The sequence below is a fragment of the Pyrenophora tritici-repentis genome, chromosome 1 (genome assembly GCF_003171515.1).
Source record: "Pyrenophora tritici-repentis strain M4 chromosome 1, whole genome shotgun sequence".
NCBI classification, from domain to species: Eukaryota; Fungi; Ascomycota; class Dothideomycetes; order Pleosporales; family Pleosporaceae; genus Pyrenophora; species Pyrenophora tritici-repentis.
This window is the reverse complement of record NC_089390.1, coordinates 9,888,050-9,906,082: the sequence shown is the minus strand read 5'-3', so window position 1 is coordinate 9,906,082 and position 18,033 is coordinate 9,888,050. Positions and strand designations below refer to the sequence as shown.

At 51.4% G+C, this 18,033-nt stretch overlaps 11 protein-coding genes across 11 annotated transcripts; 6 read left to right on the top strand and 5 right to left on the bottom strand.

The window, feature by feature from the left end:
* Window positions 1-719: 719 nt before the first annotated feature.
* Window positions 720-1,244, top strand: PtrM4_038210 (uncharacterized protein; the record flags this gene model as incomplete). Its single annotated transcript, XM_066104268.1, has 1 exon — window positions 720-1,244. One exon carries the CDS (start codon window positions 720-722, stop codon window positions 1,242-1,244), a length of 525 nt encoding a protein of 174 aa, XP_065966470.1.
* A 1,412-nt stretch (window positions 1,245-2,656) lies between these two features.
* PtrM4_038200 (uncharacterized protein) lies at window positions 2,657-3,319 on the top strand (the record flags this gene model as incomplete). The annotated part of the gene is made up of 1 exon (XM_066104267.1): window positions 2,657-3,319. One exon carries the CDS (start codon window positions 2,657-2,659, stop codon window positions 3,317-3,319), a length of 663 nt encoding a protein of 220 aa, XP_065966469.1.
* A 568-nt stretch (window positions 3,320-3,887) lies between these two features.
* Window positions 3,888-4,834, top strand: PtrM4_038190 (uncharacterized protein; the record flags this gene model as incomplete). The annotated part of the gene is made up of 2 exons (XM_066104266.1): window positions 3,888-3,912; window positions 3,957-4,834. The coding sequence occupies 2 exons, from the start codon at window positions 3,888-3,890 to the stop codon at window positions 4,832-4,834; spliced, it is 903 nt and encodes a 300-aa protein (XP_065966468.1).
* Window positions 4,835-4,964: 130 nt separating this feature from the next.
* Window positions 4,965-6,209, top strand: PtrM4_038180 (uncharacterized protein; the record flags this gene model as incomplete). The annotated part of the gene is made up of 1 exon (XM_066104265.1): window positions 4,965-6,209. One exon carries the CDS (start codon window positions 4,965-4,967, stop codon window positions 6,207-6,209), a length of 1,245 nt encoding a protein of 414 aa, XP_065966467.1.
* A 574-nt stretch (window positions 6,210-6,783) lies between these two features.
* Window positions 6,784-7,217, bottom strand: PtrM4_038170 (uncharacterized protein; the record flags this gene model as incomplete). The annotated part of the gene is made up of 2 exons (XM_066104264.1): window positions 6,784-6,812; window positions 6,908-7,217. The coding sequence occupies 2 exons, from the start codon at window positions 7,215-7,217 to the stop codon at window positions 6,784-6,786; spliced, it is 339 nt and encodes a 112-aa protein (XP_065966466.1).
* Window positions 7,218-8,194: 977 nt separating this feature from the next.
* On the bottom strand, window positions 8,195-9,037 carry PtrM4_038160 (Atrophin-1 multi-domain protein; the record flags this gene model as incomplete). The annotated part of the gene is made up of 1 exon (XM_066104263.1): window positions 8,195-9,037. The coding sequence occupies one exon, from the start codon at window positions 9,035-9,037 to the stop codon at window positions 8,195-8,197; it is 843 nt and encodes a 280-aa protein (XP_065966465.1).
* A 209-nt stretch (window positions 9,038-9,246) lies between these two features.
* On the bottom strand, window positions 9,247-9,933 carry PtrM4_038150 (uncharacterized protein; the record flags this gene model as incomplete). Its single annotated transcript, XM_066104262.1, has 1 exon — window positions 9,247-9,933. The coding sequence occupies one exon, from the start codon at window positions 9,931-9,933 to the stop codon at window positions 9,247-9,249; it is 687 nt and encodes a 228-aa protein (XP_065966464.1).
* A 350-nt stretch (window positions 9,934-10,283) lies between these two features.
* On the bottom strand, window positions 10,284-10,941 carry PtrM4_038140 (uncharacterized protein; the record flags this gene model as incomplete). Its single annotated transcript, XM_066104261.1, has 2 exons — window positions 10,284-10,299; window positions 10,352-10,941. The coding sequence occupies 2 exons, from the start codon at window positions 10,939-10,941 to the stop codon at window positions 10,284-10,286; spliced, it is 606 nt and encodes a 201-aa protein (XP_065966463.1).
* A 1,460-nt stretch (window positions 10,942-12,401) lies between these two features.
* PtrM4_038130 (uncharacterized protein) lies at window positions 12,402-13,721 on the top strand (the record flags this gene model as incomplete). The annotated part of the gene is made up of 1 exon (XM_066104260.1): window positions 12,402-13,721. The coding sequence occupies one exon, from the start codon at window positions 12,402-12,404 to the stop codon at window positions 13,719-13,721; it is 1,320 nt and encodes a 439-aa protein (XP_065966462.1).
* A 988-nt stretch (window positions 13,722-14,709) lies between these two features.
* PtrM4_038120 (uncharacterized protein) lies at window positions 14,710-17,162 on the top strand (the record flags this gene model as incomplete). The annotated part of the gene is made up of 2 exons (XM_066104259.1): window positions 14,710-15,132; window positions 15,261-17,162. The coding sequence occupies 2 exons, from the start codon at window positions 14,710-14,712 to the stop codon at window positions 17,160-17,162; spliced, it is 2,325 nt and encodes a 774-aa protein (XP_065966461.1).
* Window positions 17,163-17,372: 210 nt separating this feature from the next.
* Window positions 17,373-17,948, bottom strand: PtrM4_038110 (uncharacterized protein; the record flags this gene model as incomplete). Its single annotated transcript, XM_066104258.1, has 1 exon — window positions 17,373-17,948. The coding sequence occupies one exon, from the start codon at window positions 17,946-17,948 to the stop codon at window positions 17,373-17,375; it is 576 nt and encodes a 191-aa protein (XP_065966460.1).
* Window positions 17,949-18,033: the final 85 nt, after the last annotated feature.

Below are 18,033 nucleotides of genomic sequence, written 5' to 3'. Positions count from 1 at the left end.
TAATCTCTCTCTTTACCCTGCTCTATATTTATCTTTACTTCTCTTTCTATTTTCTTTACTTCTCCTTCTTTTCTTTATCGATTGCTTCTTGTGTCCTTCTCTATAAACTTCCTTATCTTTCTCTCTCTTTCTTCTTCTACTCATCGTCTATTCCCTCTACTATACTCCCCTTAAATCTTATCGGGTTTCTTTTTTCTCTTTATTTTTTTCTAATAACTATCTCTTTTTACTATTATTTGATTCTAATCTCTTCTATCTTCTCATTAATCTATTCCTAACAACTTGCTCTGTCTTCTACTACAATCCTAATCCTCGAATCCGACTTGATTTAATGATTTATTTCTTTCTCAAACACAATCTAATATATACTACAAACTATACCGGTTTTACTTACCTTATCTATCTATTATTAATCTCACCGACTTTATACTCTCTCTTTTCTAATCTTTCTTTCTTTGCTTTATACCCGCATGCTTATTTTTAACATAAATAACTCTTCTTTGAACTTTTGCTCTTACCGTACTCTCACTGTACTCAATACTCTTACTACTACTATCTTTGCCTTAATTACAATTACTCTCGCTTCTACCACCTCTACCCCTGCTATTCTTGTAACCTTTCCTTCTATCGCTACTATCACTCTTACTGTCCATTTAATTACCCGTTCCAGTTCTACTATTGCAACTCCCGCTGTTCCTGCCGTCCTTGCTGCTCTCAACATGCTCGTTATTATTCCTACCGCTACGAATACACCTGTGTTTACTGCCGCTTCTACACTATCGCCACTGCGGCTCCTACCCTTGCTACACCTACTATTCTTACTGCTCCTGCTATTCTTACTGCTCCTGCTCCTACCCCTCTTACTTCTACCTCCTGCTCTTGCTACTCTTACTCCTGCCGCTCTTACTCCTCCCCATTCCGCAATCCTCCCTATTACTGCTTCTGCTCTCCCCACTTCCTCTATCTCTACTATCCCCGTCCTTCTTGCTGCTCTCGCTTTCCCCGCTCTTCCCGCTGTCTCTACTGCTCTCTTCTGCCCCTTACCTCCTACGCCTCCTCCACCTGCGGTAACTGCGGTTTCGGCGGCCGCTACGCCTCATCTTGTCGCTGCTCCTACTACCCTCGCTGCTTTCGATTTCCTTGCTGCTCTTAATATCTTCGCTATTAATCCTACGGCTTCTGCTCTCCCTGCTCCTGATACTCTTACTATCTCTGCTGTCCTTACTTTGTCCCTGTCCTTATAACTTGCACTGCTCTTAATATTCTTATTACTACTCCTACTACCCCTGCACCTGTTGCCGCTTCTGCCCCTGCTATCCTTGCTGCTTATAATATCCTTACTTCTACCTCTTACCTCCTACACCTTATATACACCTCCGGCTACTGCTATTGCTACTGCTACTCTCCTACTTTCACTGTCCTCGCTGTCCTCGTTGTCCTCGCTGCTTGCGCTGTCCTTGCTACCCTTACTGCCCTTAATATCCTCGCTGTTCCCGCCGTCTTTGCAATCGCTATAATTAACTTAATTGTTAATTCCCTTGCCGTTCGCGCCTTTCTTGTGTTGCCCTTGTTGCTCTTACTAACCCTGCAATTATCGCAATTACCTTAATTACCTTCATTGCCTCTATCCTCGCGGTTACACATCCTCCTCTTGCTACTCTTGCTACTCTTACTACTCTTACTACTCTTACTACTCTTACTACTCTTACTACTCTTACTACTCTTGCTATTTCTACTATCCCTGCCGTCCTTGCTCCTCTCGCCTTCTCCGCTGCTCTCGCTTTGCCCGATATCCCCTCTGTCCTTACTACTCGCCCTGCTCTTAATATTCTTACTATTGCTCCTGCCGCTACTGCTACTGCTACTGCTCTGCTTCTATCGCTGCTGCGGTATCCCCTCTTGCTGCTCTCCTTACACTCGCTACTGCCCTTTATCTCCTACGCCTCCTTCTATACCTGCGGCTTCTGCGGCTTCTGCGGCTTCTACGGCTTCTATAACTTCTGCCGACGCTGCGGCCCCTACTCTCCGCATCCTCGCTGTTAATTATAATTCTCCTGCTCCTCCTGCGCCTACGGCTACTGCGAAGCTTCTATTGTTGTTGCGCCTCCTACTTTTATTGCTCTTGCTACTCTTACTTCTATCGCGCCTGCGGCTCCTGCTCTCCTACTCTCGCTATCCTCGCTTCTCTCACAGCTGATCCCGCTATCCCTACTATCCCCGCCGTCCTCGCTGCTCTCGCTGCTATCGATATCCTCGCTTCTGCTCCTCACTCCCCACCGCTCCTACTACGCCTGCGGCCGCTATAACTACTTCTGCCCCTGCTCTTGCTTTCCCTACTGCTCTCGCTGTCCCTGCTGTCCCCCGCTGCTCGTGCTACTCTCGCTGCTTCTCACTTCCTACCGCTGCTACGGCTTCTACAACTCCTTTCGCCGCTGCGGCTCCTACTCTCGCTGTCCCTACTGCTTGCGCTGCTCTTAATATCCTCCCTATTTCTCCTACCCTCCTATTGCTCCCACGCCTCCTGTTCTTAATATCCTCGCTGTCCTCGCCTTCGTCGCTGTCCTTACCGTCGTCGCTGCTCCCGCTACTCGCTCTGTTCTCGTTACTCTCGCTATATGCGCGGCTCTCGATGCTCTCGCTGCCGACGCTACCTATCATGTCGCTGCTCTTATTTCTCTCGCCTCTCTCGCTCCCTACGCTCTCGCTACTTGCCATCTCGTTGCTCTCGCCTGCCTCGCCTGCCTCGCTCTCCTTGCTCTTGCCGCTCTTGCTGCTCTCGCTCTTGCTGCTCTCGCTCTTGCTGCTCTCGCTCTTGCTGCTCTCGCTCTTGCTGCTCTCGCTCTTGCTGCTCTCGCTATTGGAGCTACTCTCGCCGTCGTCACGACCCTCGCTTTTCCTCCCTGCTCAAGCTGCTATTACTGCTTACGCTGCCTGCCATCAAGTTGCTCTCGCTGTTCTCGCTATCCTCGCTGCCCTCGCTGCCCTCGCTACTCTCGCTACTCTCGCTGTCGCCACTATCGCCACTGTTGCAGCTATTGCTCTCGCTACCAACGCTGCCTGCGCTCTTACTGCTCTCGCCGCTCTCATTACCTTCTCTGCCCTCGTCTTTGTCGTTGCTCTCATTGCTCTCGCTGTTGCCGCTGCTTTCGCTACCTCTAATATCTTTACTACCCTCGCCTTCGTCGCTACTCTTACTGCTGCTACTATCGTCACTGTTGCTGCTATCTCTCTTGCTGCTAACCCTGCCTACGCTCTCGCTAATCTTGCTGCTCTTGCCTTTATCGCTGCTTACACTATCCGAGCTACTCGAGCTCAGTGATCGGAATGGTCTGGTCTGACTTGGTCTTGGTCTGGTCTAGACCGCCAAGACTTGGTCTGGTCTGGCGATTTTTTGAGACCGTGGTCGGACCGGTCTAGATGATCGGACCGGTCCGGCTATAAATAGGTCCACGTGACTAGATCTTAGACTAATCTAGCCAGAAAATTTAGCACAATATGAGTCATTAAGATCAAGGTAAGTCTTCTACTTACATAGAACAATCAAGTCCTTAACAACCTACTTATATACTATTGTTATGGAGCCTTCAACACCAACCTCACCGTCCCCATCGAATATTATAAGACTAGATTTAACGTCTCTTACTCCATCTCCTATCCCCACGTCATCACCCATAGACTCCGCAACAATCAATTCAATCCGGTCACTCTCCTAGACCCACTTACCTATCTAGGTAGGGCTTAAACTCCTATAGGTAACTACTAGGCTTAAAGCGGTAATCAATCAATCCAATCTGAACCTTCTAGGACCCACTTAATTGATTGTTGCGGACTGTGATCACCCACCCCTATACTATCACCCACTCCTATTCAATATCACGAATCTCCAGATGAGTTCGTGCAGGGCGGTATCACGTACGTGAAACGTGCAATAATTGCAAGGAAGGATTTCCGTCAAGGTACATCACACATCTGGAAGTACGGACTCCAATACATTCGAGATAGCGATAAGAAAGAGGTGTATTACTGCCATGAGTGCAGGGTTGGGAAGAGCAAGCAAGAGTTGTTTGTCATCAATGGCACTTCTAGGATCCGGAATCACCTGGAACAGAAGCACCAGATTGATCCCCAGAGTGGCATCAAGCGAAAGGGTTCTGTACGGAAGTCTATAATCGACCAGCAAAAGGATGGGGCTGCTTCCAGCATCTTTTTCTGGAAGGAGTCAGTAGAGAAGTTTAAAGAGCTTCTAATTCGTTGGATTGTGTACTGCCATATCGCCTTCTTTCAATTAGAGAACCAGTACTTTCGTGAACTACTCCTCTTTTTAAATCCGGCACTACTCAACCACCTCCCGAAGGCTGCGAAGACTATCCGAAGCTGGGTAATGAATGCATTCATATCGAAGAAGCAACAGCTTAGGGAGGACCTACACCATTCACGGAGTAGGATCTCTATCTCCTTTGATCTCTGGACTTCACCAAACCCTTACGCTATCCTAGGCGTCGTCGCTATGTGGATTGATACTACCGGCATGCGACGTGTTACCGCTTTAGGTATGCGACGTATATACGGCGAACATACTGGAGAGAATCTTGGATCGGTGGTCCTTGAATTGCTGGAAGAATACGACATTAGCGGAGATCAGATTGGATACTTTATGCTGGATAATGCCTCGGCAAATGATACCGCTGTTGAGTTTATACTCAAGGATCTCTGCCCATGGATGAAGTCAAAACAACGTCGTCATCGCCGGCTGCGTTGCTTGGGCCATGTCATCAACCTCTGTTGCCAGGCGTTCCTTATCAGAGATGTCAACAAGCAAGTCAAGCTGGCTTGATTCTTATCGATTGCAGATCACAGACAATATAGAGGCTCGTGCACAGTGGCACGTCCCAGAGAATGGTCTGTGATCTGCAATCGATAAGAATCAAGCCAGCTTGACTTGCTTGTTGACATCTCTGTTCCTTATGGGGCGAAACTGTGAGAAGTATCTTGCGAAGCTGGAGAAGCATCATCAACGTGGCGACTATACGAAGGTGGAAGAGCTCTGGAAGAAGTTCGGATGTTTGGGTCGTCTTCACAACCTGGTGCGATACATCAGGCTTACTCCACAACGGCGTGAGGAGTTTGCTACAATTATTATCGGCGGAGATCTTTCGCAATTCGACGGGCTTGAGCTTATCCAGAACAACTCGACCCGCTGGAACTCATGGTTTTATTCGATTACACGTGCATTAAATGTTCGAGAACGTTTAGAGCTCTTCTCGGCTCGTCATGTACCTGGAAAGGGCTCCGTAGGGATCGCGAACTTTAAGCTTGATGGACAGCACTGGTTTGAGCTTGAAAAGATTGAACTCGCTCTCAAAGACTTCTATGCTGCAACTTTGCTTTCTGAAGGTAAGAAGACGTCACTTGCGGACTGGTTTTCAACTTTGGACTGCCTTCTCCGGGAGATAAGCGAGACGAAGGATCACTACCACGACATCCACACTGAGGACGATAACAACTTTACATGGAAGTACCTTCAAGGCTGCGCTGATGCTGCTTGGTTAAAGTGCGTTGAGTACTATAACAATCAGCAGCTGAATTGGCAAAATCGATTCCCTGAAGATACTGACCTTCCACCGGCATATTATGCGGCTCAAATCCTTGATCCATATCGCAAGTGGGGATGGTTCAGGCAAGAGTGGGTTCTTCATGGCGACGAAGAGAAGAAGAGGTGGTTTGAAAACGCACAATTAGCGGTGAAGCATCTCTGGGAGACAGAGTATAAGGGAAGGTACCCTGTCGAGATGCTGCCACCACCAGCCAGGAAGGAGAGAGATCCTGACCCAGCATTTGATCGCCAGCGGGAACATAAGCGCATTCGAATAGACGCTCCAGTTTCTACAACTGATTTGTATGAACAATACATCTCTACTGACCGGCTTCATAACGAAGAGGCAGGTTGCAATGAGGCTATTGCGTACTGGCTATCTCGCTACGACTCCCAACGAGATCTCGCTCGCTTCGCTCTAGACATGTTTGCGATCTCGCCTATGTCGGATGAATGCGAACGTCTTTTTAGTAGCGCGAAGCTTACTATCGTCGATCGCCGTGGTAGGCTGAAGGCAGATATTATAGAAGCGTGCGAGTGTCTCCGGGCCTGGTATGGAAAGCCCCAAGCTGAGGGGAACAGCGATATCGAGGATAGTGAGAACGAAGACGACTAGATTGACAGTCAGTAGTAAAACACATTTCCTCGGCTTCCTTCTTTGCTTCAGCCTCATTCTTGGCGGTCTTGTTGGTCGGACCGGTCTGGTCGGACCGGTCCTTATGTAAGCACCTGGTCTGGTCTGGTCTGTACCCTCAGACCAGACCAGACCAGACCATTCCGATCACTGCTCGAGCTGTTGGAGCTACCCTCGTCAACGTTACAACTCTCTATATTTCCTCTACTCGCCTATTAATCTTGTAATCCAACAAAACTCTCCTGCTAAGTTATTGCTCTCAACCGTCTCTAACAATCGCTTTTTTCCTAAAAACTCAAACAACGTCGGCCCTGCTCCTGAATTACTAACCCCGAACTCCTCTAACCGCGCCGTCCATCGGTTTCCTACCTCGCTCCGCCCTAATGCTATACTTAATAACCCGCCTATTAATATCCCTCTATACTGGCAATCCCCGTCTTGGACTCTCTGATATCGCCCAAAACTATTCCTTTCCCACCGCTTGCATATCTCCTGCGGCACTCCACACCAAAAACAACCCGAATAACGCTCAAACTTAATTGTCTCTTCCATCCTCTTAATCGACTCCTTGATCCGCTGGCTCTCCTGTCGCCAACATTGCCGTACGTCGTGTGCGCTCGATCCTTGCCCTACCGCCTCGCATAACCCACACCGGTTTATCCATTGCGCCAGCTGCCTACGCAGCCACTCGACGTCGGCGAACTCCTGCTGCCGCTGCTGTATCAATCTCTGTCGCGGGCCGCCTTGCTCTCGTTGCTGCTGATTAAACGCCTGCCGCGCCTCTTCTTGCTCCCTCTCCAATGTCTCCGCCTCTTCTTCGTTGCTGCTGCCGCCCTCGGCCACCTCCACCACCTCCATCTCCTCCACCTCCTCCACCTCCTCCACCTCCTCCATCTCTTCCATCTCCTCCTCCATCTCCTCCTCCATCTCCTCCTCCATCTCCTCCTCCTCCATCTCCTCCTCCTCCATCTCCTCCCCGTCGGCTCTCATGCATACGTCACACCTCTCCTCTCCCTCCTCGCACCGAGCTCGCTCGGCCTCGCGCCTGTCTAAATACCCGTCCAACACTACCCGTCTACATGTCGCCGCCTCGTCTATGCCTTCGACGTATGCTCGCACCAACCGCTGCTCCGCCTCCCCCTGCTTGTCATCCGCCGCTCGCTGCTCGCCGTCCTGCACCATCATGATCGCCTCGCTCCGCTCCCCGTCTCGCCCGGCTCGCCCGCTCTCCTGCGCGTAATCCAACACGCTAAACGGCCAATCCATGTGGACAATGCACCGGATATCGGGCACGTCCACTCCCATGCCCAACGCGCTGGTTGCCACAATCACCCGCTGCTTGCCGCCCATGAACTCCCCCAACATGCTTGCCTTGCCAACCGCGTGGTGATGATACGCATGGCACTTGAGCTTCTCGGCTAACCCCTTGACCTTTGGCACTGAGTTGCCGTACACTACAATCTTGCCGCTCTTATACTTTCGGACCTTCTGCTGTACCATCGCCAACACCGTTGCCTCTACCTCCTGTCTCTTCCTCTCCTTCTCTACCCTTACCACCCGGTACGCTATGTTGCTCCGTGCTGTCGGTGCCCTAAACATTCTTACCTGCCCACGCTCAAAATGCATTCGCCGGAATAACTCGTCCTCCTCGCTGGGTGGCAACGTTGCTGTCAACATGACCATCTGCGTCTCTACAGCCACCAGCTTGCCTAGCTGCTGCATCTGCTTGCGGAACGTGTACTGCCGGTTTAACACGATATGGCACTCGTCGATAATAATCCGATCTAGCTGCCGCGTCGCTCGTAGCCGGTTCAAAAACGTTGCAAATTCCTCTCCAACTGCCGACTCGGGCGTCACTAACACCACCGCTGCTGCGTCTGGCGGACGCCGACTCTGCCACTCTACGCACGATATCCCTAGCTTCTTGCACCGCTGTGCCATGTCGCCACGCAACGCGATCAACGGCACTACCACCACCGTCGTGCCGCCCTGCTCTGCCCACGCCGGCAACATGAACAACAAGCTCTTGCCTGCCCCGTCGGCATCACCGCTACTACGGGACTCTCGCCTGCTGTGATGGCTTTGATCGCTGCCTCCTGAACGCCCCGGAACTCGGCCTTTTCGCCCATCATGCGCTTCAGCTGCGCCCTCGCGTCCATCTTCCTCAGCCGCTGCCACCGATCCACCCTTGCCTCGTCTGCCTCGCTCTCAAACGGCGCTCTCTTCCGCTTGCTGCTTCTTCTCTGGTCGTCCACGCCTGCCTGGAAGCCCAAAAATCTATGCCAATCCGTGCTCGATGCCCGGAACTGCTGCCGCCTATCCGCCACGGCCCCTGACTGCTCCATGATCCCTCGCGCGTATACCAGTCCCGCCACGTGCGACGTATGGCCCGCCTGCTCGTTGGCAATCGAATCTCCTGCCTGCTCCTCAGCCCACTCCTTGTTCTCCTCGCCCTCATCTGCCTGGAACGCAGTCGCTCTACGCAAAAACCGCCGGCTAATGCCAATTGCTATCTCCCGGTACCTAGCAAACGTCCACTCCTGGCCCATTGCGATCCGGCTCTCGCGCTTCAACGCCTCCCGCAGTCGATCGGTCGTCCATTTGCGGCCACTGGGGTCCGCTGGCCACATATGTGACGAAACTGCCTCCTTCTCCCACACCAACGCCTCGAGCCGCTGCTGGAACGGCAACACTAGCCACATGTACCACACTACCAGCTCGCCCACCTCGCGCGGCAAATATCGATGGATAATCTTGACGTCGCCGCTGACTTTGTATCCCTTGTGGTACCGCGTCACAAACACTACCATGCCGTCCTCGATGAATATATTGCGATGCCCCCCTTGCACTGTGTTGCTATGCCGTACGCTCAGTAGCTCCGGCCCTCGCGCTGGCTGCCACAGTCCGCAACAATCAATTAAGTGGGTCCTAGAAGGTTCAGATTGGATTGATTGATTACCGCTTTAAGCCTAGTAGTTACCTATAGGAGTTTAAGCCCTACCTAGATAGGTAAGTGGGTCTAGGAGAGTGACCGGATTGAATTGATTGTTGCGGAGTCTACTGGCTGCCCGCCCGTCATATGCATCAACACCGCCAGCTTCTCGCGAAATTCTACCACCCGGTCCATGTACCGCTCCACTGCCTGTCGGTCTACCCCTGACTGCGTCCCGGGCTTCATGAACCGACTCCGGATGCTGGCGCTCTTACCTACCCGCTCAAATAACCACCTCTCGCCGTCGACGGGCATGCTTGTGCGATGATCCTTCAAAAAATTCCATCCTGGCCGCTCGTCGGTTGGGTTGTCACGTATGCTCTCCCATGGCACTGCTGGCACCGGCGCTGCCTTGCTGCCAAACATCAACTCCTCTGTCAATAATCGCCGGCTCTCGCTAGCTAGCCCATGTACCATGCCGCGGAACTGCGCCATGCTAAAATGCAGCTCTTTGTACAGCAGCTCGTCGCCGTTCGTCCACTCTACATGCCCGCGGGTTGTAGTGTTGTAATGGATCTTTAATCCATACGTCCGCAAATCCAACATCCACTGCATGGGGCTATGGCTGCCGCGCACCATAAACCGGTCCATCATCCTCTGCACTAACTGCAAACATCCCTTGGGACGCCGTCGCTGGCTCGGCCCGCTCTCGTACGCGCTGTCATCCAAGTCGTCGTCCGTCTCATCGCCGCTATCCTCGTCGGGCCCGGACATCTCTAGTCCCTTCTGCACGACCATAAACCGAGCGATCTTGATCACCGCCGACAATATCGGCGGGTACTGCTCCGGCCCCTTCCACCCGTCCTCCTTGACGCCCAGCACCGCCAACGCGCACACCAGCGGGCTGTCATACTCTCTACGGGTGATGCGGTGGTTAAGTAATGCAATGCAAAACTCCAAACACGCTTTCTGTATCTTAGACAACTTCTTAGGCTCGGGGCCTTCTCCCTGACCTGGCTCTTCCTCGGCTACCTCTATCGACTCGTCTATGTCGTCCATCATCTCCTCGTCCAGCTCTTCTCTCTCCTCGTCCATATCCTCGGCTTCATCTTCTTCGTCTCCCTCTATGCTCCGCTTTGCCTGTTCGATTAACACCTCCCATGCCTCTCGCTGCCGCCGCGTGAACCGATACTTGGGGCTCTTCCACGCGTGCTCTTTCTGTGTGCGTGCAAAAAACATTAACATCTGCTGCCATGGTCGTGTGTGCTTGACAATGGCGTCCTTGTCCATATACGGCTGCAACGGCTGGAACCGGGTTTGGTGCATCTCTGTGCGAATTGCCTCCAACCGTATAAACACGCCAATCCGGTCAATAATCGATGCCTGGCTGAACCGCGCCAATCCATCCATAGCTGCCCAAATCGCTGCTTCCACCGGCTCGGCCTGCTGCTCCTGCCTGGCATCGGGCTCTGCCACGGGCTCCTCGATGCACGCTAACAAATCCGGCCTCTCCATGCCCACTAGGTACGGCAACCACTGCGTCCGCTCCAGCCATGGGTTCACCTCGTCGCGCTCGCCCTCTTGGATCGTCGTCTGCGCACGCCTCTCGATATCCTGCCATGCCTTGGCCATCTGCTCGCCCACTTGCGCCCATGCTGCTGCCCCGTCTACAGGCACGACGTCGGGGCCATCCTCGTCGGGCGGCTGCACCTGGAAATACTGCGATCCGTGCCGGCTCCCGAATAATCGCTGGCAATGGACTAGCCGGTACCCCTTCTCCATCTGCGCTTGCACGCTCTTCTGCTTAGTTTGACTTGGCCGTCCTCCCCTGCTGCTTGCTGACCATCCGTGATCTATACGCCAATGTTTTTTCAAGCTTTTGCTGGTACGGAATACCCGCTGACACTGGCCTGAACCTAGCTGGCACAACATCCCATCTACGTGTACTGGTAGCTGCCGTACGGGCTTTGGAACACCACTCGGCACCTCAAGCTCGCTGGGATACTGGACTAGCCCAGCCCAGCTGCGAATCTGCTGTCCAACTGCCTCTGCCTCCTTATGACTGACCTTATGCTGCCTCTGTAAATGGCCCTCGATCTGATCTGGCCACACTGCATATCTGCACTCTCTGCATGCTGCTATGCAGTACTCAGGTATATGCTCGAAATACTGGCACTCTTTACTAGGTTCGGACATATTGAAATAAAAGTAACAATACTTGATAATACCTACGCTGACCAACTCTACTTAGCTTCTTATATGCCGACGCTCTGCTCTCAGCACGGATCCCTGTCGATCGCTCGGCGCTTACTCCGGCGGCGCGCGCGCGGCGGGGTGCCGAGCCTCGCGACCTCCTGACCCCCTAAACGCGTAACCCTAACCAAGAACGCCAAACCCTAAGCTCCTCAACCACATAGTCTACTGCGCTGTAAATCTGTCAGATTATGCGCCTACGTACGCTGAGTTACCTGTCCAAATTTGGTGTAAATCGGCCTAGGGAATATAACTCCACCGTACTTACGAAGAATACTCCACCATACCCCTGGTTCTGATATATACCCGCTATACGCGTAGTCTCCATCCCTAACAAAAAACTCCACCCTTATAATGGTGCACTTGGCGCCCTGGGTTAGAGATTCTTCATCACTTTCTTCACCTAGCGGGCGCTTTCGAGCTCTGAGGTAGGTCCAAAATCCAAGGAAACTGTGCCACTCCCGGCTGGCTGCTCGATACTCTGAACTCCGCGCTTTGACATGGCCTGGGGCCTCCTGTAGACCTCGCGCGTACACCGTGCCGGCGATCCATGTACCATGCGTTGCTTGTTGATCAGCGATTTTCTTGTGAACACCATAGTCTCGTGTCAGCCCTCAGGGGGTGTGTCAACTAGAATGTTCTACTATCGTCACAGCTACGTAACACACTGCTGATCTGGAATGCTCCAGATACTCTACTTCATGTATATAGTCGCTCTCTGCAACTCTCTCAATAGAACAACCTTCTCTCTCATCTCTCCTCTGATCCAACAGTTATGAGCCCGGTATCCCCGCAATAAGCTGCGATATTCAAACGAGATTGTTCACTCCATTCACACAGTTCACGCTGTTGTATACGCTGTTCTTGTGTCTTGTTGTAGCGTTGAAACAAGGTGTCTCACGCTCTCTTTTTGAGATCTATTCTCACGTCCTTTGAGATCACTTCTCGAAGCTTCTCTGCCGCTTAGCAAGGCAGCTCTTTTGGCCATCATGGCATCCTCGAGCGCTCGGGACGATCAAGTTGTCAGTCGCGCATCAGTTATCCTCGAGAACCAGAGCGATTGGAAGCTCTGGTACTCCTTGAAGAAGGAGTTCGCCACCGTCAAAGGTGTGTGGGAATACTGCGATCCTTCCACAAACAAGCTACCTCCAACTGTCGATGACGAGCCATCAGACACTGCTTCAGACAGTGCGTGGAGGAGGTGGGAGATCAAGACGAATGCTCAGAAGGCTACCCTCAAGGCTATAGGAGAGGTTAACCTTGAAATCACACGGACGGTAGCTCGATCAAAGCTGCATCTTATTACCAACCTAGATCTGGACGTACGATTACGTCTTAGAACACTTCAGGATCACTTTCGGATCACTAATCAACAGCAAATTCTAGAGCTTTCTTCGCAATATGCTGCTATTCAGCAGAAGCGGAGGAACCAGAACGTTGATACGTGGCTAAACGAATATTCTCGAATTGCGTCTCTCTGCCAATCAGAAGATATGGCTGAGATGAAAGGGACACGTCCACAGTGGGCCTTCATACAGGCTGTTGAAGCCCAAGGAGATGCTGACTGGTCTAACCAGCATTTCACTCTAATGATTGGCTGTGAGGAGGACAAAAAGGACCCTCCAACACTTGAAGCTTTGATTAACCGATACCGACGATGGATCGCGACGAAGCGTACCCACACGAAGACTCTTGGCAGCTTTGCAGCCAAGGACAGCACCCAGGCCACCCAGGCTACTCTAGCTATCACCGACACAAGGCCAAACAACCGTCCGCAATGCGTCTGTGGCCTCTATCACAATATCTTAGAGTGCTACACTCTAAACGAAACGGCAGAAGGCCGTCCAGAAGGTTTTAGACCAAATCGAACAAGACTCAGCACAGTTCGTACTGCTTTTAAGGATCGCGAGCTCTTGAAGAAGATCAAGAAGCTCTACAAGGATAACAACGTCCGATGGACGTTCGATACAGCACAAAACTCCGATCGATCTGAGAAGAAGACCGAGAATAAGACCGAGAATAAGACCGATAGACCCACTTCAGCATCCAGAGGCCGACGACCTTACGCTGATCGAATCGACGACAATGACTCGAACGGAGACTATTACGCAAACAATGCGTTTCACTTGGCTCAGATTACAACACCAAAAGGTGATACTCTGCTCGACAGATGGATCGTTGATCCTGGTTCCAACGTCCATATCTGCAACTCGACCTATTTCAACTGGCGTACGACGTCAAATGCCAAATCAACCGACGTTATCTTCGCAGGCGCAACTAGCTATCAGGTTGCTGCCTGGGGGAGGTGATCATCAATGTTAATCGAGGCAATCAGAAGAAGGATATACTCCTGACGCATGTCGCGTACGTACCAGGTTTTCTCACGAACCTCTTCGCCCTTGGACGCTGCCGACGCTCAGGCATCCACTTCGATTCAGGGCGCAACATCCTCTACAAAGAGAGGATCTCCAATGTTGTAGCCAACCTTGAATACAGTCATGGCCACTGGCTGCTCGATGCGAAGGAGGCTGATCGCCCTCCTCGCCATGAGCTTCTCAGCATGGCTGCAAGATCGAGCCAGGAGAAGGCTCCTCAAACTGTCACTGCGATGCGAGCGCATCAACTGCTCGGACACCCAAGCTATCAGGCACTTGAACACCTTCAAGATGCAACTACTGGCCTCAAGATAGGCACAAACGGAAAAGGAGATCCATGGACAGACGATTGTGTATCGTGTATTCAAGGCAAGATGAAGGAAGACATCAGTCGCCGTCCTCGCGCTGATAAAGCCTGTCGACCTTTCTATCGCATTTCAATCGACATTATCCAACTTCAGGAACATGGCGCAGTATGTTACAACGGTGACGTATGGGCATTGCATGCAGTGTGTGAGTACACGAAATTTCATGAGATCTGTACTCTCAGGAGTCGACACAAAGCTACTGTTGTTCCTGCTATTATTCGACTCATCAACAAGATTGAAAGAGTATACGGCTACCAGGTAGCTATAGTCTTCATGGATGGAGACGTTGGGTATGGCAGAGCTGAGGCACACCTCGGTTCCTCTGCTCAAGAAGAGCTATCATCAGCAGGTATTAAGGTAGAAATGAGATCACCTGATACTCCAGCACAGCTGGGGGTGCGGAGAGAGCTGGAGCCGTGATTGTTACAGTCGCCAGAGTCATCCGTATCCATGCTGGTCTACCTAAGGCACTAGCTAATGAGCTAGTCTGTACTGCGGTAAGACTCCTCAACGTCACTCCGACAAAGGCTCTTGAATGGCGTACGCCACAAGAGATGGTCACTGGCATTCGACCAGATCTATCACGACTCCATATCATTGGAAGCCGTGGATTCATACTTGACAAGCATCTCCTAAGAGGGGATAAACTGGAGAAGCGCACCTTTGAAGGATTCCTTATTGGATACGACGCTTCGAACATCTATCGAGTCTGGATACCTACCACGAATCGAGTTATCCGTGTACGAGATGTACGCTTCATTGATGAGCTTTACAAGGAGAAGCCATCAACAACACCCGTGGAGCCTCGCATTATCGAGACGGTCCACATTCCTGAGGAGGAATACGATGGAGATACCATTGTCGTGGCGCAGCCTGTACGACAACGACAGGAAGCAATCACTACGCCTGTCCTACCACTAGATCATGTATCTGAAAAGGAGTATGATAGTGACACTATTGCAGTGTATCAGAAGCCTGTTCGCCAACTCCTCTCTCCATCTCCTACACCCGCTTTCGAAGGACAAGATCGAAGTCCTTCTCCTGATCCAGTTGAACAACAACTACTGCAGGAGTCCTCTGCTTTGATGGACTCATCTCCACACAGGACACCTGGGGGTGGAACAACTACGACGACGACGCTGAGATCTACATACCAGATCGACATCAGAACAATGCTCCGCAACGACGAGACCCGAATCTCTCACAGGACAACATCATCACTGGCAGACGACGTCGCCAAGCGCACTACATCGAGGCAGCCCCTGACCTTTCTAAGTACTTTGCTTTTTCTGCTACGATTGCGCAAGCAAATGATGCTATCTCAGCTGCATCACAACCAACGCGATCTGATCCTACTCGCATTCATCGCGATGATCTTCCGCCTCCACCACGTCACTGGAAAGAACTGAAACGTCACGCTCATGGAAAGCAATTTGAAGCTGCTGCTTACGCAGAATTCAACAGCTGCTGGAAGAAAGGCACCTTTGCCAAACCAGACATCACAGCAGACACAACAGATGCTGTACCCTTGATGTGGGTATTCACCTACAAATTTGATGAAGATGGATATCTTCTCAAATACAAGGCTCGAATTGTCGTCCGAGGAGATCTGCAGGATCAGTACGGCGATACGTACGCAGCTACTCTTGCTGCTCGCCTCTTCCGAGCTCTTATGGCTCTTGCATGTGCTTTCAACCTTAACGCAATGCAATACGATGTGCCAAACGCGTTCCTTAACGCTACACTTAATCGTCCTCTACATGTACGAACTCCGGATGGATTCCAGGATAGATACGGCCAGATTCTTCGACTTCTGCGCGCCCTGTATGGCCTGAAGGAAGCTCCACGCTTGTGGGCTATACACCTCCAAGCTTCACTGCGAAAGCTTGGGCTACACCCTGTTCAAGGGTTCCCATGCCTTTGGATGAACGATCGGATAATCCTGTTCTTCTACGTGGACGATATCATCATCCTCTATCACCCCGACTACCAAGAAGATTTCGAGAAGCTCGAACGACAGCTTATTAAGCTATATAGCCTGCGCCAAATGGGCAACGTTAAATGGTTCCTCGGTATTCGAGTTGAGCGAGTTCTTGCTAGCCGCCAGCTCTACCTAGTCCAGGATGCGTTCATCAACAAGGTCTGCACTGAGTTTGACCTTATCCGCTCTGATGGAAGATACCCTTCCACGCCTCTCTCCTCTACGTCGAGGCTATTACCCTACGATGGAGTGTCTGATCCTTTGCTTACGAAAACCTATCAACGCCTTGTTGGCAACCTAGCGTACATTGAGATCATGACGCGTCCTGACGTCGCTCACGCTCACTCAATCCTTTCACGGTTCCTGATCAATCCAGGACCAGTTCACCTCTCGGAGATCAAGCACGTGTGGCAATACCTGTACGGTACTAGGTATCTGGCCATCAGTGCTCGAGGGGGTGAGCCTACCCAGACGTTTGCAACAAAGATCAACTCAACACTGCCTACGTTCTTCGGTGCTGCTGATGCCTCATTCGGAGACGATGTAGAGACTCGTCGATCATCTGCTGGATACGTTTTTATGCTGTACGGCATGCCTGTTGACTGGAAGGCTACCGTACTTCGATCAGTAACCCGCTCTACTACTGAAGCAGAGCTCTACGCTCTCTCTGCTGCTGGCGTTGAATCGCAATACTGGGATCGCTTCTGCCGCAACATTGGCTTCACGCTTCACACCAAGAAGGCTCTCTGGTGTGACAACGCTCAGACTGTACGCCTCGTACAAGGCGATTCTGATCGAATTCAAACCAAGCTTCGTCACGTCGACATTCATCAAATGTGGCTCCGCCAAGAGGTGGAAGCTGAAAGGATCACTGTTGAGTGGAAACCTACTGCTGAGATGCCTGCTGACGGCTTCACTAAGCTACTTCCTCGTCAGAAACACGAGAACTTTGTCAGACAGCTGGGCATGAAGGACATCCGTCATCTCATCGTCAAGGACGTGCCATGTCCTGTGCCTCATCCATAGTTTAGTCTGCATCTCTTTCAATTTGTTTTTGAGGTATCCATCTAATATGGAAACCTCAGGGGGTGTGTCAGCCCTCAGGGGGTGTGTCAACTAGAATGTTCTACTATCGTCACAGCTACGTAACACACTGCTGATCTGGAATGCTCCAGATACTCTACTTCATGTATATAGTCGCTCTCTGCAACTCTCTCAATAGAACAACCTTCTCTCTCATCTCTCCTCTGATCCAACATCTCGCTTAAAGCCGCCACAGGGAAGGTGTTGGCGGGATATAGCAATAGCAAGATGCCGGTAAATTAGGATACTAAGTGTTGTATCAAGGTATAGACGGGCTTCTCGTGCAATTACTCTTGTAAGCCTGCTTGAGTCCCAGGTTCCGCTTCCCTTTGGCCAAAGAAAGGTAGAATGTGGATCTTTGCGCTTATAGACGAGGATATCAAGCTGCTGCCAAAAGGGCAGGATAAGCCATAGGTAGTACACCAGCAGCTCGCTTACTTCTTTTGGTAGGTATCGGTGGATAATCTTTGTCGATCCAGTAATGTTGTAGCCCTTGTGGTACGAGGTGACTGTGCTAATCAACCCTTCTTCTAGAAAGATACCGCGGTGCTGTCCCTGGGCGGTGTTGCTGTGCTGCAGTCCTATGAGCTCTGTACCACGCGGAGGCTGGCCGCCCGTCATGTGGATGAGGAGGAGCAGCCGTTCAAGGAACTTGTCCACCTTCTCAAAGTACGCCTGCACTGCCTTCTTCTTCCACCGAAGCTGCGACTCTGGGCTCATAGCAACCATCTCGTTCCTCAGCCAGTCGTTCTCAAGCAGACTCCGCAACAATCAATCGGATCGGCATGATTGATTCCTATCTAGGTTAAAGGCT